Here is a 26,216-nt window from a genome sequence, read left to right on the forward strand (position 1 = left end):
AGCGCACCAGAGGGAATTATATGGAATTTTTTACAGAAAACGAAATAAATTCAAGCACTTTCCAGGACCAGTGTTTATATGTGGTTATTTTCAAAAACTTTCCAGGGTTTTTTTTAGATTCACAAACTTTCAAGGATTTCAAGGACCCGTGGGAACCCCAGTCTGCAAAAAATGCTTTTCTTACTCAGCATTGATAATTTTCCAGTCCAAATATATAAAAAAATCTTAAATCCAAAAGCATTTACTAGATGAGTAAAATGCCAGTAGATTTAGGTCTTGTTTTCTGCAGGTAAAAAATCTAAATGAAGTGAGTTTCTGCTTAAAGTAAAAAAAATGTTGCCTTAAAATGTTTATGTACACTCAACTTGAAGGTTTCCAATTTGTTTTTAAAATTAATTTGAACTTATATTACATTAAACTGAGTTTGCAGGAGTTAGCCTGCCGGACACAAAGAGAACGCAAATGTGGGTGAGGAAAAGGAAAGCAACACAAATCTTCATCTCCTGAATAGTGCTGGTCGGACCACTCGCAAACCTAGAGGTGTGTTACCCGAAAGCTTCGTTAGCCAACTATGGTCGCAAGTTCATCGTTATCAGCAGTTAAACAGAAGAGAGAGAGAGAGAGAGAGAGAGAGAGAGAGAGAGAGAGAGAGAGAGAGAGAGAGAGAGAGAGAGATGATATAAAACAGACTCTCTCAGTGGCCCACCATGTGTTCGCGTCTGCAGGAGGAGACCTCTGTTGTCTTCTTCTCTTCGGCTGGCAGTTCAACACTACACAGCTGGCTGATGATACAGATGTGTAACATCAACACTCTGACAGCAGTGTGTGAGAAATGTGCCGGGTGCCATGTACACAGGGCTCTGCTTTGAATAAAACACTCACACTATGAGATATGTCTTGTGTAGTCTATATCTCACTAACATGCGCAAATGCATAGTGGAAGACTGGGGGGTGCAACTCTCCAAACCAAACACTTTCTTGATCCATCCTGTGGTCAATGGGTATATGAACTATATACAACCAGTTATGGGTGATGCATATGCGCTGAAATTTTGAGTCTGTGGATGTGTTTTATTGTAATAGTTATTTCTTGCAAAAGCAACTGTTTCTGTGAGTGTGGCGGCTGGGTTGTGGCACCTTACACCGTGTCCTAACTACACACGCCACGCGATAAAAGGAATAAACAAATAAATAGAAACAAATAAATAATAAAAAATTATATTCAGCCCGAACACACAGCCTGAATCGATCACAAGTTCAGTGTGGCGTACCTTAAGGCTCAGTACTGGGACCGTTGCTGTTCACTCTGTACATGGTAGCCTTGGGAGATATCATTAGGAAGCATGGCATTAGCTTTCACTGTCACACCGTGTCCTAACTACACGCGACGTGATAAAATGCGTCTTCTCCGTGTTAATCAGAGTTTTTGTCCTAGCCAGCCGTGACGGCGACACGCGACGACTCTATTTTAGAAACGGTTTCTATTTTTCTGCGACGTCGCGCTTGAACAACAAACACAAAGTGTGGCAATGATAATCTCAGGCACTGTTTATGTGCTTTATTTAATGTTAAAAGTGTGTCATGTGACTTTGAATATCATTTAGTGCTCCAGCTTTGAGCTGTAAAAGCAACAATAAACAATCACCTCAGATCTTGAAATCAAACAAATGGAAACAAGAACGTTCAAACTGTGAACAAACAAGTGTATTCTTTTGACAAAGATTGTTTAGTAACTCAGTAGCCTATGTATGGATAGCATTTGCACAGCTAGAATTTGACTTTTATTCATGGAGTCAACAATGCTGTTGCAAAATAAGTATGCAATCGACATTTTTAGTGATTTAATTTACTACTCTGATTATGTGCATCAATGCAAGGTCATTTGAGGAAGCATCAGAGAATCTGTGTGTGAGTTTGAGCCCTGGATCTGTGTGATGTCTGAGGACAGAAAGGGATCAGCGTAAAGACAACAGCGGCAGAGCAACGGAAAGCTGCAACCCGATGCAACATCTGCCAGAAAATCTTCTTTGGCCCACACCACTCCTCTCCACTCTGGGTAAACACAAGTGTGCCAATTTTAATGAATCACAAATGATGGCCATATGGAGCACTAGATCAGCACAGACCAGCGAGGGGGATTTGGATTTGGAAGGGGTTTCGGGATGCTTTATCAAATGAACTTCACTCATCTACACACACAGAAAGCCATGTATCCGGGGGGTTCGGGAAACACTGAGTCTGTTCATGTGTGTTTCGGTGCTGGCCGCCATCCATCTACCTTCTTTTTGTTTGTCACTTTGCCTGTCTGTCTCAACCCCCCCTCCACCCCGTCCCATATGGTGCACCATAAGGAAGAGCTCCTCGTACAAATACAGAAAGACTTCTGGAGGAATAGTCTCAGATTCAGACGGCACACACACCGTCTGATTCATATTGCACACAAAAAATGGAAAAAGCTCTCAAAATGGAACTGGCTTGGCTGGTTTTATGCACTTTACATGAGTCAGGGTGCACAAGTTTTTAGTAGTCCCGTTTAACGTGTTAAAAAATTGAACGCAGCATCCGTATTTACCGCCATCCTTTGGTTAGCGTTACATTATATGATCATATGAAATGCTTTTAAACCATTCAAGTGCGACAAGTCAAAAGGGAATGCGCTGTTTTTGACACACACACACACACACGCAAAATGGAACTGATTGGCAGGTTTTATGCACTTTACATGATCAGGGTGCACAAGTTTTTAGTAGTGCTGTCAACATTAACGCATTAATTTTTGTCCAGTTTAACGTGTTAAAATATTTAATATGGTGCACCATGAAGAAGAGCTCCTCGTACGGATACAGAAAGACTTCTGGAGGAATATTCTCAGATTCAGACGGCACATTTCATATTGCACCATTTTTTTTAAAAAAGCTCCCAAAATGGAACTTGATTATCTGGTTTTATGCACTTTACAAGAGTCAGGGTGCACAAGTTATTATTTGAAACATTTTCAAATCTGCCGGGAAACAACGTTCCCTGGATGCAACAATGAGCACCTCCAAAGAAGAACTGTTTGATAAGCTTTGGATAGCTGAATAAACCAGATATCCTTGAGCACACTTCTTCAGAGTTATGATTTAACTTTAAAAGTGTACTTTAGGTTGGTGGCTTTATAGTAAGTCACTCACTACGCAATTCATAGGACTCAATGCAGTGTGGAGCTTCATCAATAGTCCAAATTCTGTCTATTCAAGATTGCTGGAAGTGAAGAACTGTGTCTGTGTGAGATGAAGGTTTTTGTGCCGGTTCTTACCTTGAGAAATGGAATGACAAAGGGACGCAGGGGAAAGTTTGTGGCTTCCTGAAGTTTGGAGTGGAACTCTTCAATGGTTAGAGTTGAGTTCTGATGAGACAGAAAGGGCAATACATGTAACACTTAGTAGAGAAAAGAGCTGGAGACGGCACACACAGTTAAACTCATTCTTCCCTCGGGTCATTTTGACCCGGAATTTATTTTAGGGGTCCAAGACCCCAGGACTTTTTTTTGCACTTGAACCACGAATACACATTTAAAAAATGTAATGGATTCAAGGAGTTTTGGGGTTGAAAAAGTAACAAATCCTTTCCTCGTGGGTCAATTTGAGCCCCTTAGGAATGAATTAAATGCGAGGAATGCTTCAGTATACATAGAAAAACCTAAAAATGCTAAAACTTATTTTATAATGTCTACATGTATATCTGAATGCATTCTGAAAGTAACTGACTTTAGGACCCAGCGGAACAGCTCATTTTATCCATAGCTATAAGGCCATCTAGTGGCAAGAGTTATGAAATATCATGTTATATTATTATTTTTCCACAAGAGGTCGGCAAAGACACCCAATGTAAAGATATTTTGAGCTGAACTAAAAGGGTTATGCATGAAATTTTAGTTATTTTGAATTTAAGTTGAAAAAATTATGAGGAATGTGCTTAAATTACAATTCATTTATTATTTATTGATCAAATCTAGTCATTTAAAAGGTAAATAAGAAAAATTGCATTGAAAAATATTTCTTTCTGTACACACACGCACACAAAAACCAAATTAGTTATAGTTTTAGGGGTTTGGGTCGAGGGAAGGATTTGTTACAGAAGGATGAGAGTTAACGGATAAATAGAAGCACCGGACACTCACCACCAGCCCCAGCACAAGGCTGCGCACGCGTTCTCCGATCTCGGGCGAGATGTCGTTGCCGAACTGCTGTAGTGTGGTGAGAAAGCGCTTCAGCTTGCAGAGTTGTCGGGCTCCACAAGCCGGCGGGAGCTGTTGTGTGGGAAGAGAAGCGGTGGAAGAGGTTGCCGGTCCGTTGCTGAAGCCGTTGGGAGTCGACGGAGCGCCGTTTAGCGTAGTCGGCGAGTGACTGCTCCCGTTCAGCACTGAAGAAAGACATCCACGGTTTGCATTAGCATTGTTTAAGTCACGCCAGCTCTCTTTTTGATCCATCTCAGACTCCCTCCAGGAGTCTCCGACGAAACACGACGACGGCACATGCATCCCGAGAAACGCCACAGAACACACGGACACTACGGACACGCTTCGACAGTAGCGAAACACCTTACTCTGTATCATTCTCTACACACTGCCATCATCATCTCTCTCTTTCTCTCTCCACAACATACACACATGTGTTGCTTCCCACTGCTCACCCACTCACTCACTAAGACACAACTATAAGAGGAACGTGTTAAAGAGGGCCCAAAAATAGCCCCCTGGACTGGGTTACTTTTATTCCGACAGCAGGTGTGCAGCTAAATCTGGCGAGTGCACATGTCCACCAGCTGAGAGACGATTTGCAGCTTTCAGAGTCCAGGTCCACACGTTTGCATCTCGTTCCCCTTCCTTCGGATTATCCGATGCCTAATAGTAGGCTGTCTATTTCTTTCTGTTACCTGTTCCCTGAAGCCATGCCCAAACATTACTCGAGAAGTGGACACAGTATAATCCTCTGGGACATTGGGAAGCATGTGATTGTGCAAACACAGCTTGCAGGGTCCAAGTTGGGAGGCATGTTCACACTGCTGGGTCTATGAGTGTGTGCACGGCTTCATGTTGCAGAACACAGGGCTTTCATTTCGCTTGTACCCCTTTTTATCTCGCCATTCCAGGCTGGACACATGTGGGTTTACCATGTGACTCGCACACTTGTGTTCTGGTTTTAGAGTGGCAAGCAGGCTACGCTACGACCCGTGCAACAGGTGAAACAACAAGGCCCGTCATTGCTATATAGGGTAGCGAGATTTGATGCTAGCCCGCGAATGCGAATCCCCCCTATGCAGTAAACAAGTCTCTTGCTGTCTATCCTGAGCACTCACACTCACAGACAATGGCTCAACCTACCATACACAAACACTCGCAAACACACTTACTCATGTTACAAGGGCATTCGGTGCTACAGGAACACACTTGTTGAGACTTATTTCAATTATTCCGAGTTCTGGCATTGCTCATGTGCGTTACAGTATTCAAGTATCTAAAAGCGGGCCGGGTGATATACTGGATATATTATTGTTTGAGTAAGATATGAATGTGTGAAATCCAAATTGTATTATACATACTGAACACACACTCTAAAAAATGCTGAGTTGTTTCAACCCAATTTTGGATCAAATATGGACAAACCCAGTCATTGGGTTACATTTTTACATTACATTTTTAACCCAACGTTTGGGGTTTGTCCATATTTGACCCAAAATTGGGTTGAAACAACCCAGCATTTTTTAGAGTGTGTACAGTATATAAACTCAAAAAATGTGAATATCGTGCAAAAGTTAATTTATTGCAGTAATTCAACTAATATATTATATAGACTCATAACACTCTAAAAAATGCTGGGTTGTTTCAACCCAAATTTGGGTCAAATATGGACAAACCCAGCCGTTGGGTTACATTTTTCAATTTAAAATGTTAACCCAACGGTTGGGTTCGTCCATATTTGACCCAAATTTGGGTAGAAACAACCCAGCATTTTTTAGAGTGTACATGCAAAGTGAGATATTTCAAGCCTTTATTTGTTATAATTTTTATGATTATGGCTTACAGCTTATGAAATTCAAAATTAGAATATTGCGAAAAGGTTTTCACAAGCTGTAAGCCATAATCATCAAAATTATAACAAATAAAGGCTTGAAATATCTCACTTTGCATGTAATGAGTCTCTATAATATATTAGTTGAATTGCTGGAATTAATTAACTTTTGCACGATATTCACATTTTTCGAGGTTCAAACCCTGCTTGTAACACATATTTGCATTGCATTATGATCTACACCCGGGTTTCTAGCGTGTGATGAATGCAGCAACTTCACAAAACAAAGCTACGCATGTTTGTCGTAGGATCACTTACTTGTTGTGGGTGTGAACGATGCACTGCGATTGGCTGCCTGGCTGACAGCGGGGGGTGGCGGAGGCATTGTGGGCGGAGTCGACCTGGGCTGGGTTTTGACATCAGCAGGTGAATCTGGCATCGTTCCAGCCTTCTGTCCGGTGCTACCTGCACATTACACAAAACACTGTTATTCTTCTAGAACTTTGCCATTTACATACATTCGCAAAAGTAGTGAGATTAAAGGTGCTGTATGCAACTTTTCCCCTCTACTAAAGCATAAAAATACCATAATATGTTTGCAGATATTTAGGAAGCATGCTGAGTTCACTTCTACAACTAGTTATTTTACTCTGAAATGTGCACTCCATGCTGGAATGTGTGTTTATGTGTTGGTGTGTTTGACTCCGCCTACTTCCAGTTCACCCAATAGTATTTCGACACCCCGGGATGCCAGTTGGCGGAAAACACAGCGTATTGCAGCCAGCAAACAAACTGGGTCAGAGATTGCAGACTCCACCCAACCTAAAAAGCCTCGCTATCATCTAAACATCTCTATGAACGAGAGCATATTAAGACGCGGATAAATCAACTTGTCAACTTAAGTCTCCTCGGCTTTCGTTGTCAATTGCGCTCGTTCCTGTTGCGTGTCCTCAAACTGGCAACCCGCGTGAGCGTCGAGTCTGAGGAGGACAACAATCTCAGATATTTTGAATTTAGACTGCAGTGCCTATTTTGACCACTAGCTGTCATTCTTACAGACTACACCTTTAATAATGAGAACGAGGAACAAGTCAGAATTGCAAGTTTATATCTCACAATTCTGACTTTATTTCACGTAATTATGACTTTATAACACACAATTGTGATTTATATCATGTAATTCTGAAAAACCCCATATCTCCCTGTAGAGTGCCATGGCTTAATGTGTCTGAAGGACGTCTGCTAACCATCTGGCCACAGCTCTGACCAGTACATGTTCACATAAAAGCTGCACGGCACTTGTTCAAACTGTATCATGTTTGACACATATGTTGTGTCTTGTTCACGGTGCTGGATCATCATGCGTGTGGCATTCTGTTTTGAGACTCTAGTGACTTATAATATTTCATAGCAGTAAATCTGTACAGTCTGCGCTGATGGAGATAAAGTGTGGCTTTGGCAGAGCGAGGCTGAGGGTAAATGTCACTGCTGTTGAAAACATCCAGTCACACCTGTTCTCCTACTCAGCTGCTGCTGACGGGACTCCTCAATAACCCAACCCCCCCCCCGCCATCACCCTGACATCCCCATCAATGCATGGTATAAAGTCGCAATTGTTATAACGTCAAAATTTCGACATATTAACATGCAGTTCTGAGAAAAAAAGTCAGAATTGCGAGTTTATATCTCACAATTTGAACTTTATAACATGCAATTGCGACTATTTAATGTAATTCTGACTTTATAATACACAATTGCGGCTTTATATCACGCAATTCAAACTTGATAACATGCAATTGCGACTATTTCATGTAATTCTGACTTTATAATACACAATTGCGACTTTATATCACACAATTCAAACTTTATAACATGCAATTGCGACTAATTCATGTTTTCTGACTTTATAAAACACAATTGTGACTTTATATCACGCAATTCTGACTTTATAACACGCAATTGATCTTTCGCAGGGAGTTTGATTGACAGGCGATCTGACCAATCATAATCCGGCATCCGCAGAATCCGCCATTTTTGTCCGACAAAGCAGTCAGGAGAGTTAGTAGATTAACGTTTGGAGGATTTGAACTTGAAAAGCGGAGTACTGACGTCTTTCCGCGGTTAAAACAACATTCCTTCTGATGTTCATTCATGTTTAGATTAACGTTGGTGGATTTGAACTTGAAAAGCGGAGTGTTGTTTCCTTCTGATGTTCATTCATGTTTATTTGTCGCTATAAACGAACTAGAAGGAAGAGATGATCGGTTCACGAGCAGCTTTAACTGATGCTCTACAGCGATCTGTCACATTAAAGAGCCACAAAACGGTATTTATTGTTTAAATTACCGTAATAAAAAAAAAGACCAAATTTGAAAGTTGAGACTTTGTTTCACATCTAAAGTAACCTGGTCTGTCCTGTCAGTGTGTTGTCAGTGTCCTCTCTGCTCCGCGATGTGTTTTTCACTGCGTGAGAACATGATGTGGCGTGAGAGAGGCGTGGCTTGTTGGACATAGCAACAGTAACTAAAGGGGGCGGGTCTTTGCGAACGGTAAATTGCTCCTTTATATCACACAATTCTGACTTTATAACACGCAATTCTAACTGTATGCTGTTGAAAACATCGAGACACACCTGTTCTCCTACTCCGCTGCAGCTGACGGGTCTCCTCTATACCCCCCCCCCCATCACCCTGACATCCCCATCCATGTCCTCCTCCTCCGCCTGTTGTCCACTCTTGTCTATCGGATGGACAGGCACTTGACAGCCAGTCACAAGTGCAACTGGATCTGCTGCTGTCCATCAACGAGACTGAACACTTCACACCGACCCTCATCTCTGCTCCACTGTGGGACCAAACATGGCAAGTCTTCCTCTTTTTTGTATTGGCCCGTATTGGTCATGTGACAATGCCTTTATCTACTCAGATACCCAACTGTGGTGTCATATGCTGATCTCCCAGTTCTGTCCTGAAGGAACACACATTGTCGACAGTTATGGGATGGAAATAGAGTTTCTATCAGAGTTCATGGTTTCACTTCGGTGTCCCAACAAATCCCAGCAATCTCCAAATTCCAACAGTGTTTTTGTTGGTTCAGTGCAGATGTTAGTGTGTGTGTGTGTGCGTGTGTGTGTGTGTGTGTAAGCACAGATATTCCAAAAGAAGTGCTATCAGATGGTACTGAGATTAGCACACAACATCATTGGTGACAGCTCACATTTGCTACTCCTTACCAGCGTCTGTCACCAAGAGGAACGCTTACAAACTTCAATGCTCATTTATTCTAGAGTCCATAAAGATCTGATAAATGTGTATCAATTTTGCATTTTTTGGGGGGTGGACTTTATAATTACGGTTTGTTCCTGTGTAATGATCCATCTATGTGATTATTTTGTTATTGAATGATTTTACATCTTTGCTTAGTTTGTTGTTGTACATTTTATATGCTAATGACAATATTCAGTCGTGCAAATCAAATTATTTTGTGTGTAATTCCTTTCTCATCAATTATAATTGCCAAACTCATATCCCATGGTATTTACTATGGAAACTTGTTTCCGCCACAGAATGAAAAACAAAAAAGGTAATTGCGACTTTTTATCTCACAATTGCGAGATATAAAGTTGCAATTGCGTGTTTTATAAGTCAGAATTGCGTCATATAAAGTCGCAATTGCGTTATAAAGTCAGAATTGTGAGATATAAACTCGCAATTCTGAGAAAAAATCCCTTTTTGTTGTTTTTGTCTTAGAATTGGACTTTATAACTCTGAAAAAAGATGTCAGAATTGCGTGATATAAAGTCGCAATTGCGTGTTTTGAAGTCAGAATTACATGATATAAAGTTGCAATCGCGAGAAAAAATATCAGAATCGCAGGTTTTTTCTCGCAAATTACTTTATGACACGCAATTGCGACTTTATATCTCCCAATTCTGAGAAATAAAGTAAAAATTGCGCAATTGTGAGATTAAAAGTCGCAATTATCTTTTAAAATGTTTTATTCTGTGGCGGAAACAAGCTTTCCATGCTTTGTTGAGTACTTTAGGATATATATTTAAAAAAAAACTGTAGAATTTGCATGTACAATTATAATGATGCACGCATTTCTTTTTAAACGTAGATTAACTAGTAAATGCACATTAAAGGTAAACATTAAACGTGTGCATGTTCCTCGAGCTTGTGTTGAGCAGCAGGCGCCTCTTGTCTCAGTGCTGTCACTCACTGTGGATCAGTTGCCCTCATTTCTCTCCACTGTCACCTTCAGTCAGATAGACCTCCCGAAACACAGCACAACACCCGGACCGTGTGCTGGGGCCACCAGCCCAGGCCATGTTCGGAGAAAGCCCCCGCCGAGATGTCATGTGCAAAAATAACTAAACGTACAGGGTCACAGCCAAACTACTAACAGCCAGATAATTGGTGCTCGACCTTTGAGGGATGACAGCTGCAATCGGCTGACGGGGTACGGGACATGCTGAGGGTCCTGAGGAGACAACATTCCTCATGTTTCTGTGTTTTAAAGGGGACATCGTTATTTCCATCAAGATGGGCTTCATTTTTTGTTCAAGATCTTGTATTGACAAAGCAAGTGTCCAGCACATCCCAAAAACTTTCAATGAATTTAAAGGGGACATATCATGAAATATCTCTACTACTCTATTCGTTGTCTATATGGGTTTATTTGAAGTTTTATTAAACATTGGCAGTATAAAAGCAATTTATTACATTTTGTAATAAGTGATAATTATTATATAATAGCCCATTTGAAGGGGACATATCTTGAAAATCAGACTTTTTCTGTGTTAAAGTGCTATAATCGGGTGCTTCTAACAACTCAAAAAAAGTGAAACCTAGTAACTTTGTTTTGGCGAGCCTTTCTCTGCAAGCATGTACAAAAATAAGCCAATCAGATTTCGCTCCCCTTCAGACGTAGGAAGAGGATCTTATTATAATATTACCGGCCCTTAAAGCTGCAATATGTAATTTTTTTCGCCGCTAGGGGTCGCTAACCTCTTACAATAACACAGGCGTAGGTTGATGACGCAGTGTTAAGCTGAATGCTGGGACTTGCTGTCAAGCTGATGGAACTAATAATGTTAATGGATGAGTGAAAACATTCATGTTTTTTAACATTACAGTGGTTTGAAGGTCGCGATTGCTAATAATAGACAGATATCACACGCGAGTCCCGTGGATATAAAGGAAAAAGGATTAATTCTACCCAACTACCCGCGACTGCTGAATTACTACGCGCACAGGTCAGTTTATTTGACGAATTAAACTTGTGAGGTAATTATATCACACTGTGCAAGTGATTTTTGGATATTTTATTACAAAATTCTTACATATTGTACCTTTAATCTGCACGTTTCCACACAATTCGTTTTTTTGCATGCAACAACAGTGACCAGCTCTAACGCACTGAACACTATTGACCAGAACATGTCACAGATGTCTTATAAACACCTCAGGAACTGTGGACACTTGTGTAAAAGTTCAACATGATGATGAGATGATCAATGTAACTCCACAACAACTACACAAATGTCTCCACTAACTTTCAGAAACTCTTCCTGAGTCTCTCCGTAAGGCTGCGCCCGAGTCGCTACTGGTTATTCTGGGATTCTGGATGAGTGAGATTGGCCTGTTTTGTTATTGCCGGAGTTTCTGAAGCTTGTGTAAAGGCTCCGCCCTCTTCTGAACGGAGGCGGAGCTACAGCTCATTTGCATTTAAAGGGACACACACACAAAAACGGCGCGTTTTTGCTCACCACCAAAAAGAGTCAAATTTGACAAGCTATAATAAATGATCTGTGGGGTATCTTGAGCTGAAATTTCACAGACATATTCTGGGGACACCATAGATTTATATTATTACATCTTAATAAAAAAGGAGCATAATAAGTCTTCTTTAAAGATCTCATAGCATGTTCCAAACAGGCGTCATGCTACAATTTTCCGCCACCAGGAACCATTCAGTCGGATAACAAAAATCAGCCAATCATAACATGTTTGATGTTTATGTAATCACATCACACATCATTCACAAATTGGAGGAAGAAACTTTATGGATCTGCGTTAAATCAAATCCTTTATGTAATGAGGTTTAAACCAATGACATTTCATGATGGGCGGAGCTAGTGGATCGTTACGGAAATGGAAATTAAGCAACCAAAAAATGCTACGTTCACACTGTCAGTCCAAACCCGATTACTTGTATATCCGATTGGAATCTGATCTACAATCGTTGACGTCCACACTGTGTATCGCAACTGTTCAGATCCGATGTGTTTCCATGCCGCTCTTTTGTTTTCCGGTATATCCGCATTGGCTTCTATGGTAATGACGTTGCGTCGGCAGAAAAAATACAATAACAAGCACAACATGGAGGGGTGTGCAACAGAGATGTTGTCTTATTTAAATTTTACAATGTGAAAATGTAGCCGCGTGATGCATTGTGCCTTCCTATAAGAACGTCTGATGTTTACATTTTACGCGGCGTGAGAAAGTCAAATAAACTTTCTAGAGTTTAGGATTTCCAGAAATTAGATTTGAATAGGATTTCAAACCACATATGGATGTTGCTCGAAACGGATTTGTAAAAATCGCATTTTATGTGATTTTTTTTGCTCGTTCACATTAGCTAAATCTGATCGGATTTAAATCGAATATCCACAAAAATCTGATTTGGACTGACAGTCTGAACGTAGCCATAAATGTCTATAATAGCGGTCGCAGATTATTTCTTTAATAATGCACAAGACGGGATTTATCGTTTGTTGTTTGACATCTGTCACGTGGTTTGGGGTTCTTCATATCCCCAACAATTTGAGACAAAGCAATTGTCTTCAAACGTTAATAAAGAACAAAACATAAAATGGTAACACTTTACAACAAGGTTCATTAGTTAACATTAGTTAATGTATGAACTAATAATGAGCAATACATTTGTTACAGTATTTATTCATCTTTGTTAATGTTATTTAATAAAAACACAGCTGTTCATTGTTTGTTCATGTTAGTGCATTAACTACCATAATGTTAACAAATACAATCTTTGATTTTAATAACGTATTAGTAAATTGAAATTAATACTAAGATTAATAAATGCTGAAGATGTATTGTTCATTCTTAGGTCATAGTTAACTAATGAACCTTACTGTAAAGTGTTAACCCATAAAATAAAGGGAATGTGCAAAGAGAAAGATGGACTTGTGCTTCCCCCGGGCAATAAACATAACAAGGTATTAGGACTAATGTCACACTGACCAAAATATGCACTGGGGTTATTATTATTACGGTCTCTGTCATTGCCAAATGTAGACAGGTAGAGAGAGATCTTGCTAAAGCCACAAGCCCTGCTGTCCATCTGTCACTCAGCCCAACAGCGTTCAGTCTCAGTAAACAAAGAACAGTCACACTGACACACATCAGTCACACACAACCCGAGGACACGCTGATGTTAGTGTGTTCAACAGGAGACATATGCACGATCTTTTGAAATAATTTTAACTTAAAAATATTAATAAAATCCATTCACTCCCTTTAAAGTTTCCTGACACAACAACACGTCTTCTAATGTAATCTTAGGGGAGCAACACGAGGTAATTCCTGCATGCATTCTCGAGGGATCTAGAAGTTGCCATGGCCTGAAGTCCCACAGGAGGACTGGGAAACTGGGAGAGAGGAAGAGGCGCTGTGGGATATACGCGGACACAAGGTGAGAGAGGCGAGTCTGCCCAGCTCGGCCCGTTGTGGGATTACAGATATCTGATTAATCTGACCAGCTAAAGGACACAGTAGGACACACACACACACACACACACACACACACACACACACACACACACACACACACACGGCACTGGATTTCACTTTTAATACATTAGAAAGTCCATGTATGAGCCCCTTCTCTGACCATCTGTGCTTCCATAAAGCCCAAACAAAGAATTACTTAGATAAGATACGAAGAGCGACATCGCTGACCGAACAGAATATTCATATTTATGATCGCTTCAGCATCAGTAAAATTATATTAAAAATCACTTTTTAATACTACTGTATATCTCAGTTGTTTCTCCAAAAGTCCCCCTTTGGTGAAAAATGAAGCTTTTAATGTTGTTTATGTTTATATGTCTATGTGTGTCTACTTTAATGAGGTGTTTTTAATCTGCTTTAACACACACCATGTGTAAGTTCATAAGTGGACAGCATTGCTGAGTATTTTCTGCTTAAAACTGCAGTGAACCAAAGACAGTCTCAAAAACACGGTGTGAAATCGCTGGTGTTTCTGACGTCACACACTACCTTGTAACCAATCAGATCAACGTGTGATCGTCAACCAGTGGATCTCTGAGTGAGTGAGTGGAGGCGGGGATCATTTGCATATTCACTTTTCAATATTTTTTTTGAAAAATAAGTTATTTTGTTGATCAAAGATGAGTTGTAAGGGATAAAATGATTGGTTACAGGGGGACTTCTAGGAGATAGGCTAGTAAGAAGTGAATAACTCACACAAAGCTATTGCTGGTCACCAGCATAAGGACCTGTGCACATATCGCCTAAAAACGTGTAGAAAACACGCCGCGTTCTCCTTTTGCCAAAGCACTAGGGCGGTTGCGCTCCGGAGGCGTCTGTCATTGCTAAGCAACCATCAGCTGCGCTCTCCGTTACAGCAAAGTATAAATATAAGGATATAAGGATAAATAATGAGATCTTGACAACGACTGTTGACGTTGCTGAGGTTGCAACGTAAACAGAAAAGGTGAGGAAGCTGATTGGTTGGTTCTTGTCACGTGACCTACGTTGCGCTTGAGGCATTCTGAAAAGTTGAGATGTTTTTATCTCGATGCGGCGCGGACGCGCTTGGAAAAAACTAGCGTGTCGCACCACGAACGTCGCTTCCATTATGAGCGCACACACCGCGCACCTACATTTGAAATAACGAACTTGGAAGGTTAGACGCGATATGTGAACAGGCCCTAAGGCATGTATGGGACCAGCATGGGATGTTGGTTTTCTGGCATGGAAAGCAGGAGTGGATTGATATTTTAATGAAAACTAAATAAGAACTCTATCACTCTGCGTTCCTTCTTGCTTTAAAAAATAAAGCATGTGCATACACAGTCAATCATACCTCTATGAGGCACAAGAGCCATACTGTGAGATCAATAAGCCAAATGGATCTAGCTCACAATGCAATACGCTTTTACCAGACCTCCTACAGATGTGTGACTTGATCCTCGATGCTGTGATTCTGTAATGATGTTAAAGCAGTCTCTCTGGGCTTCCGCTCGGACCATATGCTTGATGTCTGCATGGAGAACGCACACGTATAGGCTAGCTAAAACTAACCCTGTCCATCTGCTTTTGTGCTATAATCAGATTGAAGACGAAAGAAGAAGAAAAAAACACCACAAAAGTGCTCCAGTTTGTAATTCAGTAACTTTTTGGGAGTCTTTTGAGATCAGTGGATATTTGCTTTTATATAAAGATCCAAACACACAAGAATCCAGGCCCAGAATTCTGGTTTCTGTGATTAGTGAGATTAATGAGTGTGTGTGTGTGTGTGTGTGTGTGTGTGTGTGTGTGTGTGTGTGTGTGTGTGTGTGTGTGTGTGTGTGTGTGTGTGTGTGTGTGTGTGTGTGTGTGTGTGTGTGTGTGTGAGGGTTTTATTTAGCTATACTTAGTTAGAATTAGAAGTATAAACTTCTCTTTGTGGATGCCCAGGGTTACCATCAAAGGTAAAATAAATAATAAATAAAGTAATGTTTTGTGTTTTTAAATATATATATTTAAATATATATATATGAAATATATTGGCCAAAAATGATCTTTTAGGGTTACCGCATACGTAAATGTAATATATGTACACATATGAAATATACATATATTAAATATATCCACATATATAAAACCTATTAGAAAATGGAACAATTGACATATAAAACCAGCCCATATATTTTATGTATGTATAATAGTGTTTTTTTATATACATGTCACATATATAATTATCAGTTTTCAAATAGAATTTGTGTAGTATTTGTTTTGTTTTTATGAGCTGGTCAAGAAGAGGTAAAATGATAATAAATAATACATTTTATTTATAAAAGATTCGAAAATGAAATTGAAATGAAATGTGGATCTGTAGACTTGAAATAAATAGTTAAATAGTAAATAGTTTGGCATATATAAATTAAACATATCGGTGACATATATGGTCAAAACATACAGTATTATATAAATAATAATCATATACATCATATTAATATTTGTCAATATACTCATTTAATATGGCAAATTTATATATGTTAAAACCTATATCAACATATATGTAGAGATATGTGAAAGCAATATATTGTCTTATATTTAGCATATATGATGGCGTCACTAGCGATATAGGGACATACATGTCATATATTACATTTCCGTATGGGACCATTTAGCTTATTCTATAATAATACGACTTATATAACAACAGCAGAAGTGTATGACCTAATTTAAATAGCCAGGTGTGTGTGACGTGGCTCCTTGCTCGCACTAGCACTTGTTCTAGCCATTATAGTTCGTCCTGTGCTACCTTTCACTCAAACACGATGAAACCCCCTCAAGGTAACCCTCTCTCTTCATTTCACATGGCTTCTTTTCCCTGTCCCTGTAACTACACACACCCCCCTTTCCCCTCCATCCAACCCTCTGTAATTCCCCCAGTCTCGAGGAATGCTCTTGTTTTTAATTTCTCCCAGCTGCTCTGGCTCTGTGCCCGACCGCCTGCCTTCCCACATCTGCTCCCCATCAGGCCGCTGCCGAGTCCACACAAACAGAGGCCTCTCATCAAAACAGCAGGATTACAGCCCTCGACCCCTGGCCGGTACTTCAAGACCCGTCCGTCCGCTATCCCTCGACCCAGCCATCCCACCATCTCCCCTCATCACCACCCAAACCCTCCTCTATAGACCTCTGGACCGGAGCCCATATTGCAAACTCTGCATGCTGAAAAACCAGAGATTGCTATCTGACCAGACATTATCCCAATATCCCTCTTTGTAGGAGTCTGTGTGAACTAGTAAGGGAAGTGTATTGTTACCTAGACCACATCATGGGCCCTATTTTAACGTTCTGAAGCGCAAGTATCAAACGTGAAACGCAAGTAACTCTGTGGGCGGATCCCGGGCGCTGTTGCTATTATACCGGCGGGATAAACGATTCTTGCACCCGACGCAAATCTAAAATGTGTTGGTCTGAAGTCGCTTCATTACTCATAGGTGTGGTTTGGGTGTAACGTGAAATAAACCAATCAGAGCGTCCTCTCACATTCCCTTTAAGAGCCGGCGCGCTTGTTCCACGGCGGATTGCTATTATAACGGCGGGTTTGCCAGCGCACACCAGGAGCGGTTCACAGCCGAGGAGACCGACGTTCTCGTCAGGGCCGTAAAACACAGAGAAGTGACATTGGGGATGATGGGAGAAACCCACCAATAAGCTTCGGTTAAACGGGCGTATAATAATTTGGGTAAATGTGTAAGCTAGATTTATTTTTTCACATCTTCATGGACACAACAATGATTTCCCTCGTGTGTTAATAATTTTCCTTGTAATAATGTATGATTTGCAAAAATGAAAACTGCTGCGTCTGTTTAGATTAGAGAATCAAAGTGTATGCTTTGATTCACACGCTACATAATGGACAAGCACGCGCCCTTAAAATAGCATATGACTAACGCGCGGCGCCGCTTTAGACTGGGTTTTTTTCTGGTCAGTGGCGGAATTGCTTTTTTAAACTCCAAAATCTTTTCACTGAACCGAGCGCAAGTTCATTCCCTAATTTACCGACGTGCGTCTGTGGAGGGAAAAGTCCGCTGTGCGCGGGTGCAGAATAGGAATGATACATGCGTCGGTGTACAAAGTCAATTGCACTGGGTGCAAGATAGGGCCCCATATGTGCGTTTCTGGGGCAAAGGAGGTTCAGGAGGCGGTTCTTCTACACTAACACCGACCTCTACTCTTACGGGGATCCACTTCACCCCTTAGAAGGCAGCTGCCTATTTACTGTAGGTAGTCGACTGAAAGGCAGCTCATTATGTATAGGAACAGAGTTAGTCAACTTGTCTACATCTAATTGTCCAGCATCATGTGCTCTCCACACCGAACTTATCTCTCAATTATTTACAACTCAAAGTACAATAAGGGTGAGAGAGCACGCAACACACAAACACACTCTCTCTGTGAGCCTAAGCAGGCGTCTTCAGCTGAGCAAATATGTTTTGAGAAAACAAACATTCAGATGGCAATAAATGCGTATTTAGTCACAAGCTGAACAGACCCCTGGGCCCTGAGACTCTGTATATGTGTGTGTGTGTGAGAGAGAGAGAGACGTCCAGCATGTACGTGTGTGTGGGAAAGAATGTCGGGGTCACCAAAAATGGTGCGTGTGTAACCACAGTACAGTTGTGTTAAAGAGTGTACAGACACATTCTCTTGTCTCTGTTCCGAAGAGATCCTCATATCCTTCTGTTATGAGGAAGACGTACGCTAAATGCTGTTCTCTTGGGTTTCACCTCATCTAGGAAGTGGTAAGAGGGGAACATCTCAGCTCAGCTTGACTAGAGCGAAAGGAAACCTGTTTATTGACAGATCGTTTTCCAAACACACTTTCAAGGGTTTTACCCAAGAAGGACGTGTTCCTGGACCCACATCCTTGTCCCATGTCTAGGTCCTAGGCATAGTCCTAACCCTACCCTAAACCTAATCATTACCTATGCCTTAAATCAGAGAGAAATGAACTATATCGGTCACCATATCGGTATCGGGCAATATGTTAATTTATCGGTATCGGTCTGGTAGGAAAATTTGGCCGATATATTAAAGCCGATAAATAATATTTTATTTCCTTCAGCTGAGACACTTCAGATGCGCACTGTTCGACATGATGGATTTGGATTGCTTGAAATATGATTGGAATCACTTCAAAAAAGGAAAATTCGGTTCAGCACAAGTCTGTCATATCGGCTACATAAAATTATAATGAGTACATTATAATTGTGTGTTTGGGACATGGCTTTTAAATGGTACGATTTTTGTTTTTTTGTAATCAGGCTCTCAAAAAGTATACACAAATTTGGAATTAGATTTAGCGGCCAATATATCGGTTATCGGCTTTCAAATATAAAGACTTATCGTTATCGGCCAAAATTTTCATATCGGTGCTTCCCTAAAATTAACAGCTGAAAAGAATGTTGTTTCTGATCTTTTCCTATCCCTAAAGCTGTAGCACTAGATATAGGCAAGGCAAGGCAAGTTTATTTATATAGCACATTTCATACACAGTGGTAATTCAAAGTGCTTTACATAGAAGAAATAAAAATAAAAATAATTACATAGATAATAAAAGAAATAAGAATAATTAAAACAGTTTAGAAAATAAAATACAGTGCAAACAGTCGGACGAACAGTGGCACAGTGCTCATTCAGTAAATGCAAAGCTAAACAGTGGTAATTCAAAGTGCTTTACATAGAAGAAATTAAAATAATCAAAAGAAATAAGAATAATTAAAACCGTGTCTGAGATGGAAGTGATTGAGCAGGTTTGCGGTGCCACTGGACCTACAATCCAGGGACGTCCTCTGCTGGGGTGGTGTACCACACCAGTATTGCCCCACTGGGCCCCCACAGAGCACGTTTCACTTTTGCTGTTTTAAACATATACCTGGAGAAAGTTATTCATTAACACTCCCACTAGCAGGGGTTAATTGTCAAAACTAACCAGCCAAACCTTGACCCCACTGACCAACAAAGATGTTGATTCAGGAACATGTCCTACAAAACAAAGTCATGGTCTACTTAAAGGGGGCTTCCTCTTATCTTGCTGGTCCATGCTGGTTTATGCAGATTTGGTGCGTGTAAAGTATAGCTGATGGACCAGCTTAACCACCCTGAGTAAAACTGGTCTACCAGTACAAGGAATTCTTGCTGGTCAGGCAACTTAAGAAAACTGGGACATCAGCATCTCATGCTATGAAGCAGCATCCAAAACACAAGCTATTAGCTCGTATACTCTATTATTGATCAAATTGTACTTAAGTCTCAATGCCATCTGTTCTCCACAGGGAGGGTGTAATCAGTGGTCAGGACTCTGGGAAGCCCAGCACTACCCAAAAAGGCAAGAAAGAAAAAAACTTCCTTTTCAGATTTTCTCCCAATGGCTGCTAATAAAACCCAGATGTTGCTGAGCTTCTCTCTACCCTACTCCCTCCTATCCTCTCTTCAGCCGCCCGGCCTTAGCCATTCCTAAATAAAGGAAAGTATTTGTGACATTCAGCCGAGCCGGGACGTGCCAAGAACAACTCCCCAGCTCGGCCCATCTGGAGTGTGTTAGGACAGCGCTGGGCACCAGTCGAGATGCAGAGATGAGTGTTTGGCCACTTCTTCTGCATGAGTAGGGAACATTCGAGAGCACATTTACAAGAAGGTGTTCGTTGTTTAGCTTCATGCTAGGGGGGTCTGGGTTTTTTCAGGGTGGAGAATCTCTCCGTTTCACAGTCCAAGACTCGCGTGCCTCCACCCTTCTGTGGACTTGTTGCGTTTGTAGTTGTTTCCTTTGCCGCCTGAAGCAACCGTCGTGCTTTAGGCGGTGGAAACATGTTCACAGTGTGTGTCGTTGTTCAGAGCTCAAGCTCACACACCTGAACAACAATAACTGTCACACACACACACACACACACACAGGAACGTCCTCAGCTCAGACACCTGGGGACCGAGAGTAATGCAGGCATGCAGCCGTCAACAACACATCTGTCAACTGATATTCAAAGACAGAGAGTTCTTTAGTGAGAGGGGAAGATCAAATAAACGTGTAAAAGACGAGCAAGAAAGTGCAAGACTGTATGAATTAGGCATACACTCTGGGCTGACAAGATGTTGCACATCACTGTTAAATTACATACAACTGGCAGATGCGAACACAACAAGCAATGAGGTTTCTATTGGACCATCTCACGGGCCTAAAATATGTCTCTTCATAATTCTTTACATTAAACATCAGAGAGAGAGAGAGAGAGAGAGGTCACATGATGCTGGCTACACAACCCAATGTGTAGCAATGTAATATGTGGAAATGTAATATATGTACACATATGAAATATACATATATTAAATATATACACATACAGTATATAAAACCTATTAGAAAATGGAACAATTGACATATAAAACCAGCCCATATATTTTATGTATGTATAATAGTGTTTTTTTATATACATGTCACATATATAATTATCAGTTTTCAAATAGAATTTGTGTAGTATTTGTTTTGTTTTTATGAGCTGGTCAAGAAGAGGTAAAATAATAATAAATAATACATTTTATTTATAAAAGTTTCGAAAATGAGATAGAAATTGAAATGAAATGTGGATATGTAGACTTGAAATAAATAGTTAAATAGTAAATAGTTTGGCATACATAAATTAAACATATCGGTGACATATATGGTCAAAACATACATATAATAATAATCATATACATCATATTAATATATGTCAATATACTCATTTAATATGGAAAATTTATATATGTAAAAAACCTATATCAACATATATGTAGAGATGTGAAAGAAATATATTGTCTTATATTTAGCATATATGACGGCGTCACTAGCGATATAGGGACATACATGTCATATATTACATTTCCGTATGGGAAAAGAATGAAACAATTTTGTTCTTCTAAGACAGCCATATTTCTAAATGGCTGTTTTATTAATGCTTGGACAAATAATAAGACATGCTTGTCCTTCAGCACTACAGGAACGATCGTTATGGAACGATTACAGTTTTCCCATCAAGGCTGATAAATAATTATAATAGCGATCGCTTTCCCTAAACTCATGTATTACTTTTATAGTGTGGAAAAAATAGACAAAATGATCTATGACAGGAATCTGTTTGCTCTCCGCACTTCCACAAACAAGCTCCCCAATCAAAACACCTGCAGCTTCACCCAACACCAATTAGCTCATCAAGCTTTTAATTACTCTGTTAATTGCATACAGGCAGCGTGAGGGGCGGCTGGGGAATTAGACACAGAAGCCCTCCAGAGGACCCGCCTTGACAATCCGAACAAACAAAGAGGACGCGTGCCAAGCAAAACACACAGGGCCTGTACACACACACACACACACACACACACACACACACACACACACACACACACACACACACACACACACACACACACACTGCAGATCTCCTGCTCACATGACTGGAAGAAAAACAAGATTGGCTATAATGCCAGGCTACCATGCTCACCATCTGTTACTGCGCTAGAAGTGATGTCACATCCTGTCTGTCACATGGATGACTATTACCTGGGAGAAGGATGAACATGTAAATGAGCATTGTACCATACTTCTCTAATTATTTTTACAGTAAAAACCAAACCGACTGTCTACATCCATCAAAACGTCCCAGTAACGTGTGGAATACTGTACGCTCATGCCCTCAGCCTTTGCTTCATTGACTCGTTATTTGATTAGACAGCCAAATGTTTCACGAGGCAACAATGTCGGATATCTTTAACTTGAGATGTTTACAGTTGAATGCAACTCTGTTTTGTACAGTATTTAATTCTAAAATATATCTATTCGAATGTCTCGGTCAGGATCTGACTTACTTTTTTCATCCTAACTCCCTGACTTCGGATAACTAGCTCTTTTTTCCTCTCTCCCTCGTATATTCTCTGAGAAAACAGCAGAAGTGTTTGGCGTAGGAGGCGTATCCAGGAAATAGTGGCCTGGCTTCCTGTGAGACAGGTGCACGATTCGGGCCTGACAGCTGCTGTCTCTCCACTGTATTCACTCTCTCTCTCGGTCTCTCGTTCTCTCAGGCTATGGCCAGCTGTAGCCCAGTACTGCTCTTGTTTGCTTTGGCTCTTGCGTCATTACAGCTTGCTGATTTATGGAGCACAAAAGGCTGTAACCTGCTCAACTCACACACACACACACACACACACACACACACACACACACACACACACACACACACACACACACACACACAAACACACACGCACACACACACACACACAAAAAGTTATCTATCTACAGTGTATATTTATTAATATTCTCTTACTCTATGAAATTATTGAAGCAGTAATGGTACAGTGATCCTCACCATTGCATGTCCAAAGCACACAATTCATTATTTTATTATTATAATTTTATGTTACCCTTATGATAGACTTTTATTCGTTCACTTTCACGTTGCACTTTACTGCATTTTCCTTTTTTTTAAGTGATTCCAATCATATTTCAAGCAATTCATAACCACATTATTTATCGCCTTTAATATATTATCATGCCGATAACAATAACATTAAAAATTAACATATATCAGCCGATACCGATATGTTGTGCATACATCAAATATAAATATAAATGAATATACAAGTGAGCAGCGTACATAGGCGCACTGTTAATAATGCCTAAATATGCTAAATAACTAAATATGCCAAGAATATAATAATGAAGATGAATTCCCCGTCCTCGTCTTCCTCTCTCGGTCAGGCTGTGTCCTCAGTGGGGATCAATTCAGCCTTTTAATAGACACTTTTGATACTATAAAGTCTCAGCATGAATTTGTATTCATTTCCATAGGAACATCCTCTTAAAAGCCCCCCCCCCCCCCCGTCCTCCAACTGGAACATTCCGGTATCAACAAAAAAAAAATTCTCCCAATTCCATTTGCTTTGAAAACGTTCCTTTTTTTTGTATGGAAATTAAACGTCCTTCTGATGGATCCCTGGTTGTGGAACAATAACTGATCAGAGAAGACCTCTGCGTTAGATTAAGGTCTTCGTAAGAGTCTGGAGCCGCAGTGAAATTCAGCTCAAACCCATTTCAAGAATGACAGGATAGTCCGGCGCTCTGCTTCTGTTTCCGCGAGATAACGGCTGCTTTAATTTGTGAAAATACGCTACATCGTACGTCTCCCGGTCCCAATCCAGCCCAGAGCCCCTTCTCAATTCTTTAACATCATTGTGAGGAGAATTGTATGTGTGTGTGTATGTGTGTGTGAGGGCTTAATAACTGAACTTCATCTGTAGTTACCACTCAGAACTGTGTGATAACTAACTGGCTGAGGGCGAGAGAGGAACTAGCTTTATCACAGACAGGAGCGCTGATATGAACTTCCACACTGTTTGATTAATAAACCCTTCTACAGCAGGGATTACTCCAGCTGGTGCCCTGTCTCTCAGCCATACTTCCGCTGGCAACTTATCCTTTTATCCTTCCCCCCCCCACCTTCTTATTTACCAAGAGTTTGCTTATCATCCAAACAAAACAAGCCGAATCATAATGGGAGCCATTTCTCAAAGAGGTTTACAATGTCCCCAGTTTGACCAGATCAGGTCTGTTTTTCATTACAGAGAAATGAGGATCCAACAATCTTGCAACATCAGCCTGAGCAGTCTCTTATTTCTTTGAGAAATGTGTCCGTATCTCTGACAAGAGCTTTCTAAAAATGCAAGCTTTAACCTGATTGGCTGATAGATTTCTGTAAGTCTGATGGGAGACCAGATCTAACTGCTGGTTTTTTGGCAGTGTTTGCGAACTTCTTAGCATTAATTAAAGATATGCAAGGTTTCACTTAAAGGTTTCTGAGAATCATTATTGAACACTGTTGATATTTGAAATCAACGCAAACAAACACGCCCCCTCTCTTCATTGCTCCGCCCCCCAAAATGCAGGAAACGCAATGCATGTGTGTCTTTGGATGTGTCTAGCTGAAGCAAAGCAAAATAATGATTTGTGAAAAATTAAGCAAAGATGACGAACAAACGACAAGTAAGAACAAAAATGCTTTCCTCTTTTGTAATGTCTCTCAGCCATCTTTCTTTCTACAATCTTTCATCAAATCTCCCTCTTGCTCACTCTCTCTGCTCCACATAATGAGCTGACACGCCCCCTACTGCTGATTGGTTCTCTCTTTCCTTCCCTATCATGAGTGGACACGCCCCCTACTGCTGATTGGCTCTCTCTCTCTCCTTCCCTATCCCCCTACCAATCCACTTTCAACAGCATTTTTCAGAAATCGCTTACTGTACCTTTAACAGCAAGTAAATTGAGCACATTTGTATATTCAATTTTGGTCTAAGAGATTTCAGATTTACCCCCTCTTAAACATATTATTGGTAACTTCACATGTCAATCAGACAGTCTCTTCCTGTCTAAGTGGGCGGGTCTCGGCCACAAAAGCCTACAGTGTGGACCAGACTTAATGCCGATAGTCTATTTTACATGCAATCTTTTATAAAGCTGACTAATTGTGTTTTTAAGATTGGACAACACCATTTCTTGTGAGAACACATGGGCAAAGGAAAGACAAGTAGAGCGAGTGTCTTTGAGAGTGATGTGGTTTTCTCTCAGAGTGAACTCCCCACTCCTACAATGTGGCGTAAATGTGTTTTTGTTACTCCAGATGTTTGGAAGCTGGCCGGCTCCACTGCTCTCTGACATTCTCCCTCTCCTGAAAGAGGACGCCATGTCACAGTAATGTCAAACACATGTGCTCACACCGCACCGTCGCCGTCTTTCCCACTGTTTGGAGGGATAAACAGGGCTAAAACTATGGCAATTGCCCCCCTAGCCCGTCCCTGCTGCTCCCTCTCACTGGCACTCCCAATGGGAGCCCGGGGTCGGCACCGTAGGATGACCGGATGGGACAATTTGCCATAACAGTCGGACTGAGACTGAGGCCGATCAAATATGACATTCATTAGATGCTAAACATGGACTGAGTGAGCGGCTACGTTCAGACTGTCAGTCCAAATCTGATTTTTGTGCACATCTGATTGAAATCCAATCAGAATTAGCTAATGTGAACAGCAAATAAATTGCATGAAATGTTTCAAGCTACATCTGTATGTGGTTTGAAATCCTATTCAATTCGCATTTTCTGGAAATCGGTTTCAGTCTGATCGGATTCGGCGTAGTTTATGTCTTTCTCACGCCACGTAAAATGTAAACGTCAGACGATGTTATAGGAAACGTGCTAAAAGTCGCTGTTGAAACAATGCTGTGTTGTTGCAGAAAAAATAATAATTCCATGTTGTAAAATTTATTAAATAAGACTCATCAGTATTGCAAACCCCTCCATGTTGCGGTTGTTGT

At 40.6% G+C, this 26,216-nt stretch overlaps 1 protein-coding gene across 8 annotated transcripts in view; it reads right to left on the bottom strand.

Annotated features, from left to right (window-relative positions):
- Positions 1–26,216, bottom strand: part of cbfa2t3 (CBFA2/RUNX1 partner transcriptional co-repressor 3) — an 80,245-nt gene that overhangs the window by 27,783 nt on the left and 26,246 nt on the right. For 7 of the 8 annotated variants that reach the window (XM_079605281.1, XM_079605280.1, XM_079605279.1 and 4 more), the window contains exons 2-4: positions 6,372–6,518; positions 4,163–4,404; positions 3,299–3,388 (exon numbers count right to left, since the gene is read on the bottom strand). In XM_079605281.1, coding sequence (XP_079461407.1) covers positions 3,299–3,388; positions 4,163–4,404; positions 6,372–6,518 — 479 coding nt within the window. Of the gene's footprint in view, positions 1–3,298; positions 3,389–4,162; positions 4,405–6,371; positions 6,519–22,353; positions 22,413–26,216 lie in introns of all 8 variants that reach the window. The other variant, XM_079605283.1, reaches the window with a different exon arrangement.

Source organism: Phoxinus phoxinus, assembly GCF_949152265.1.
Source record: "Phoxinus phoxinus genome assembly, chromosome: 2".
Lineage (NCBI taxonomy): Eukaryota > Metazoa > Chordata > Actinopteri > Cypriniformes > Leuciscidae > Phoxinus > Phoxinus phoxinus.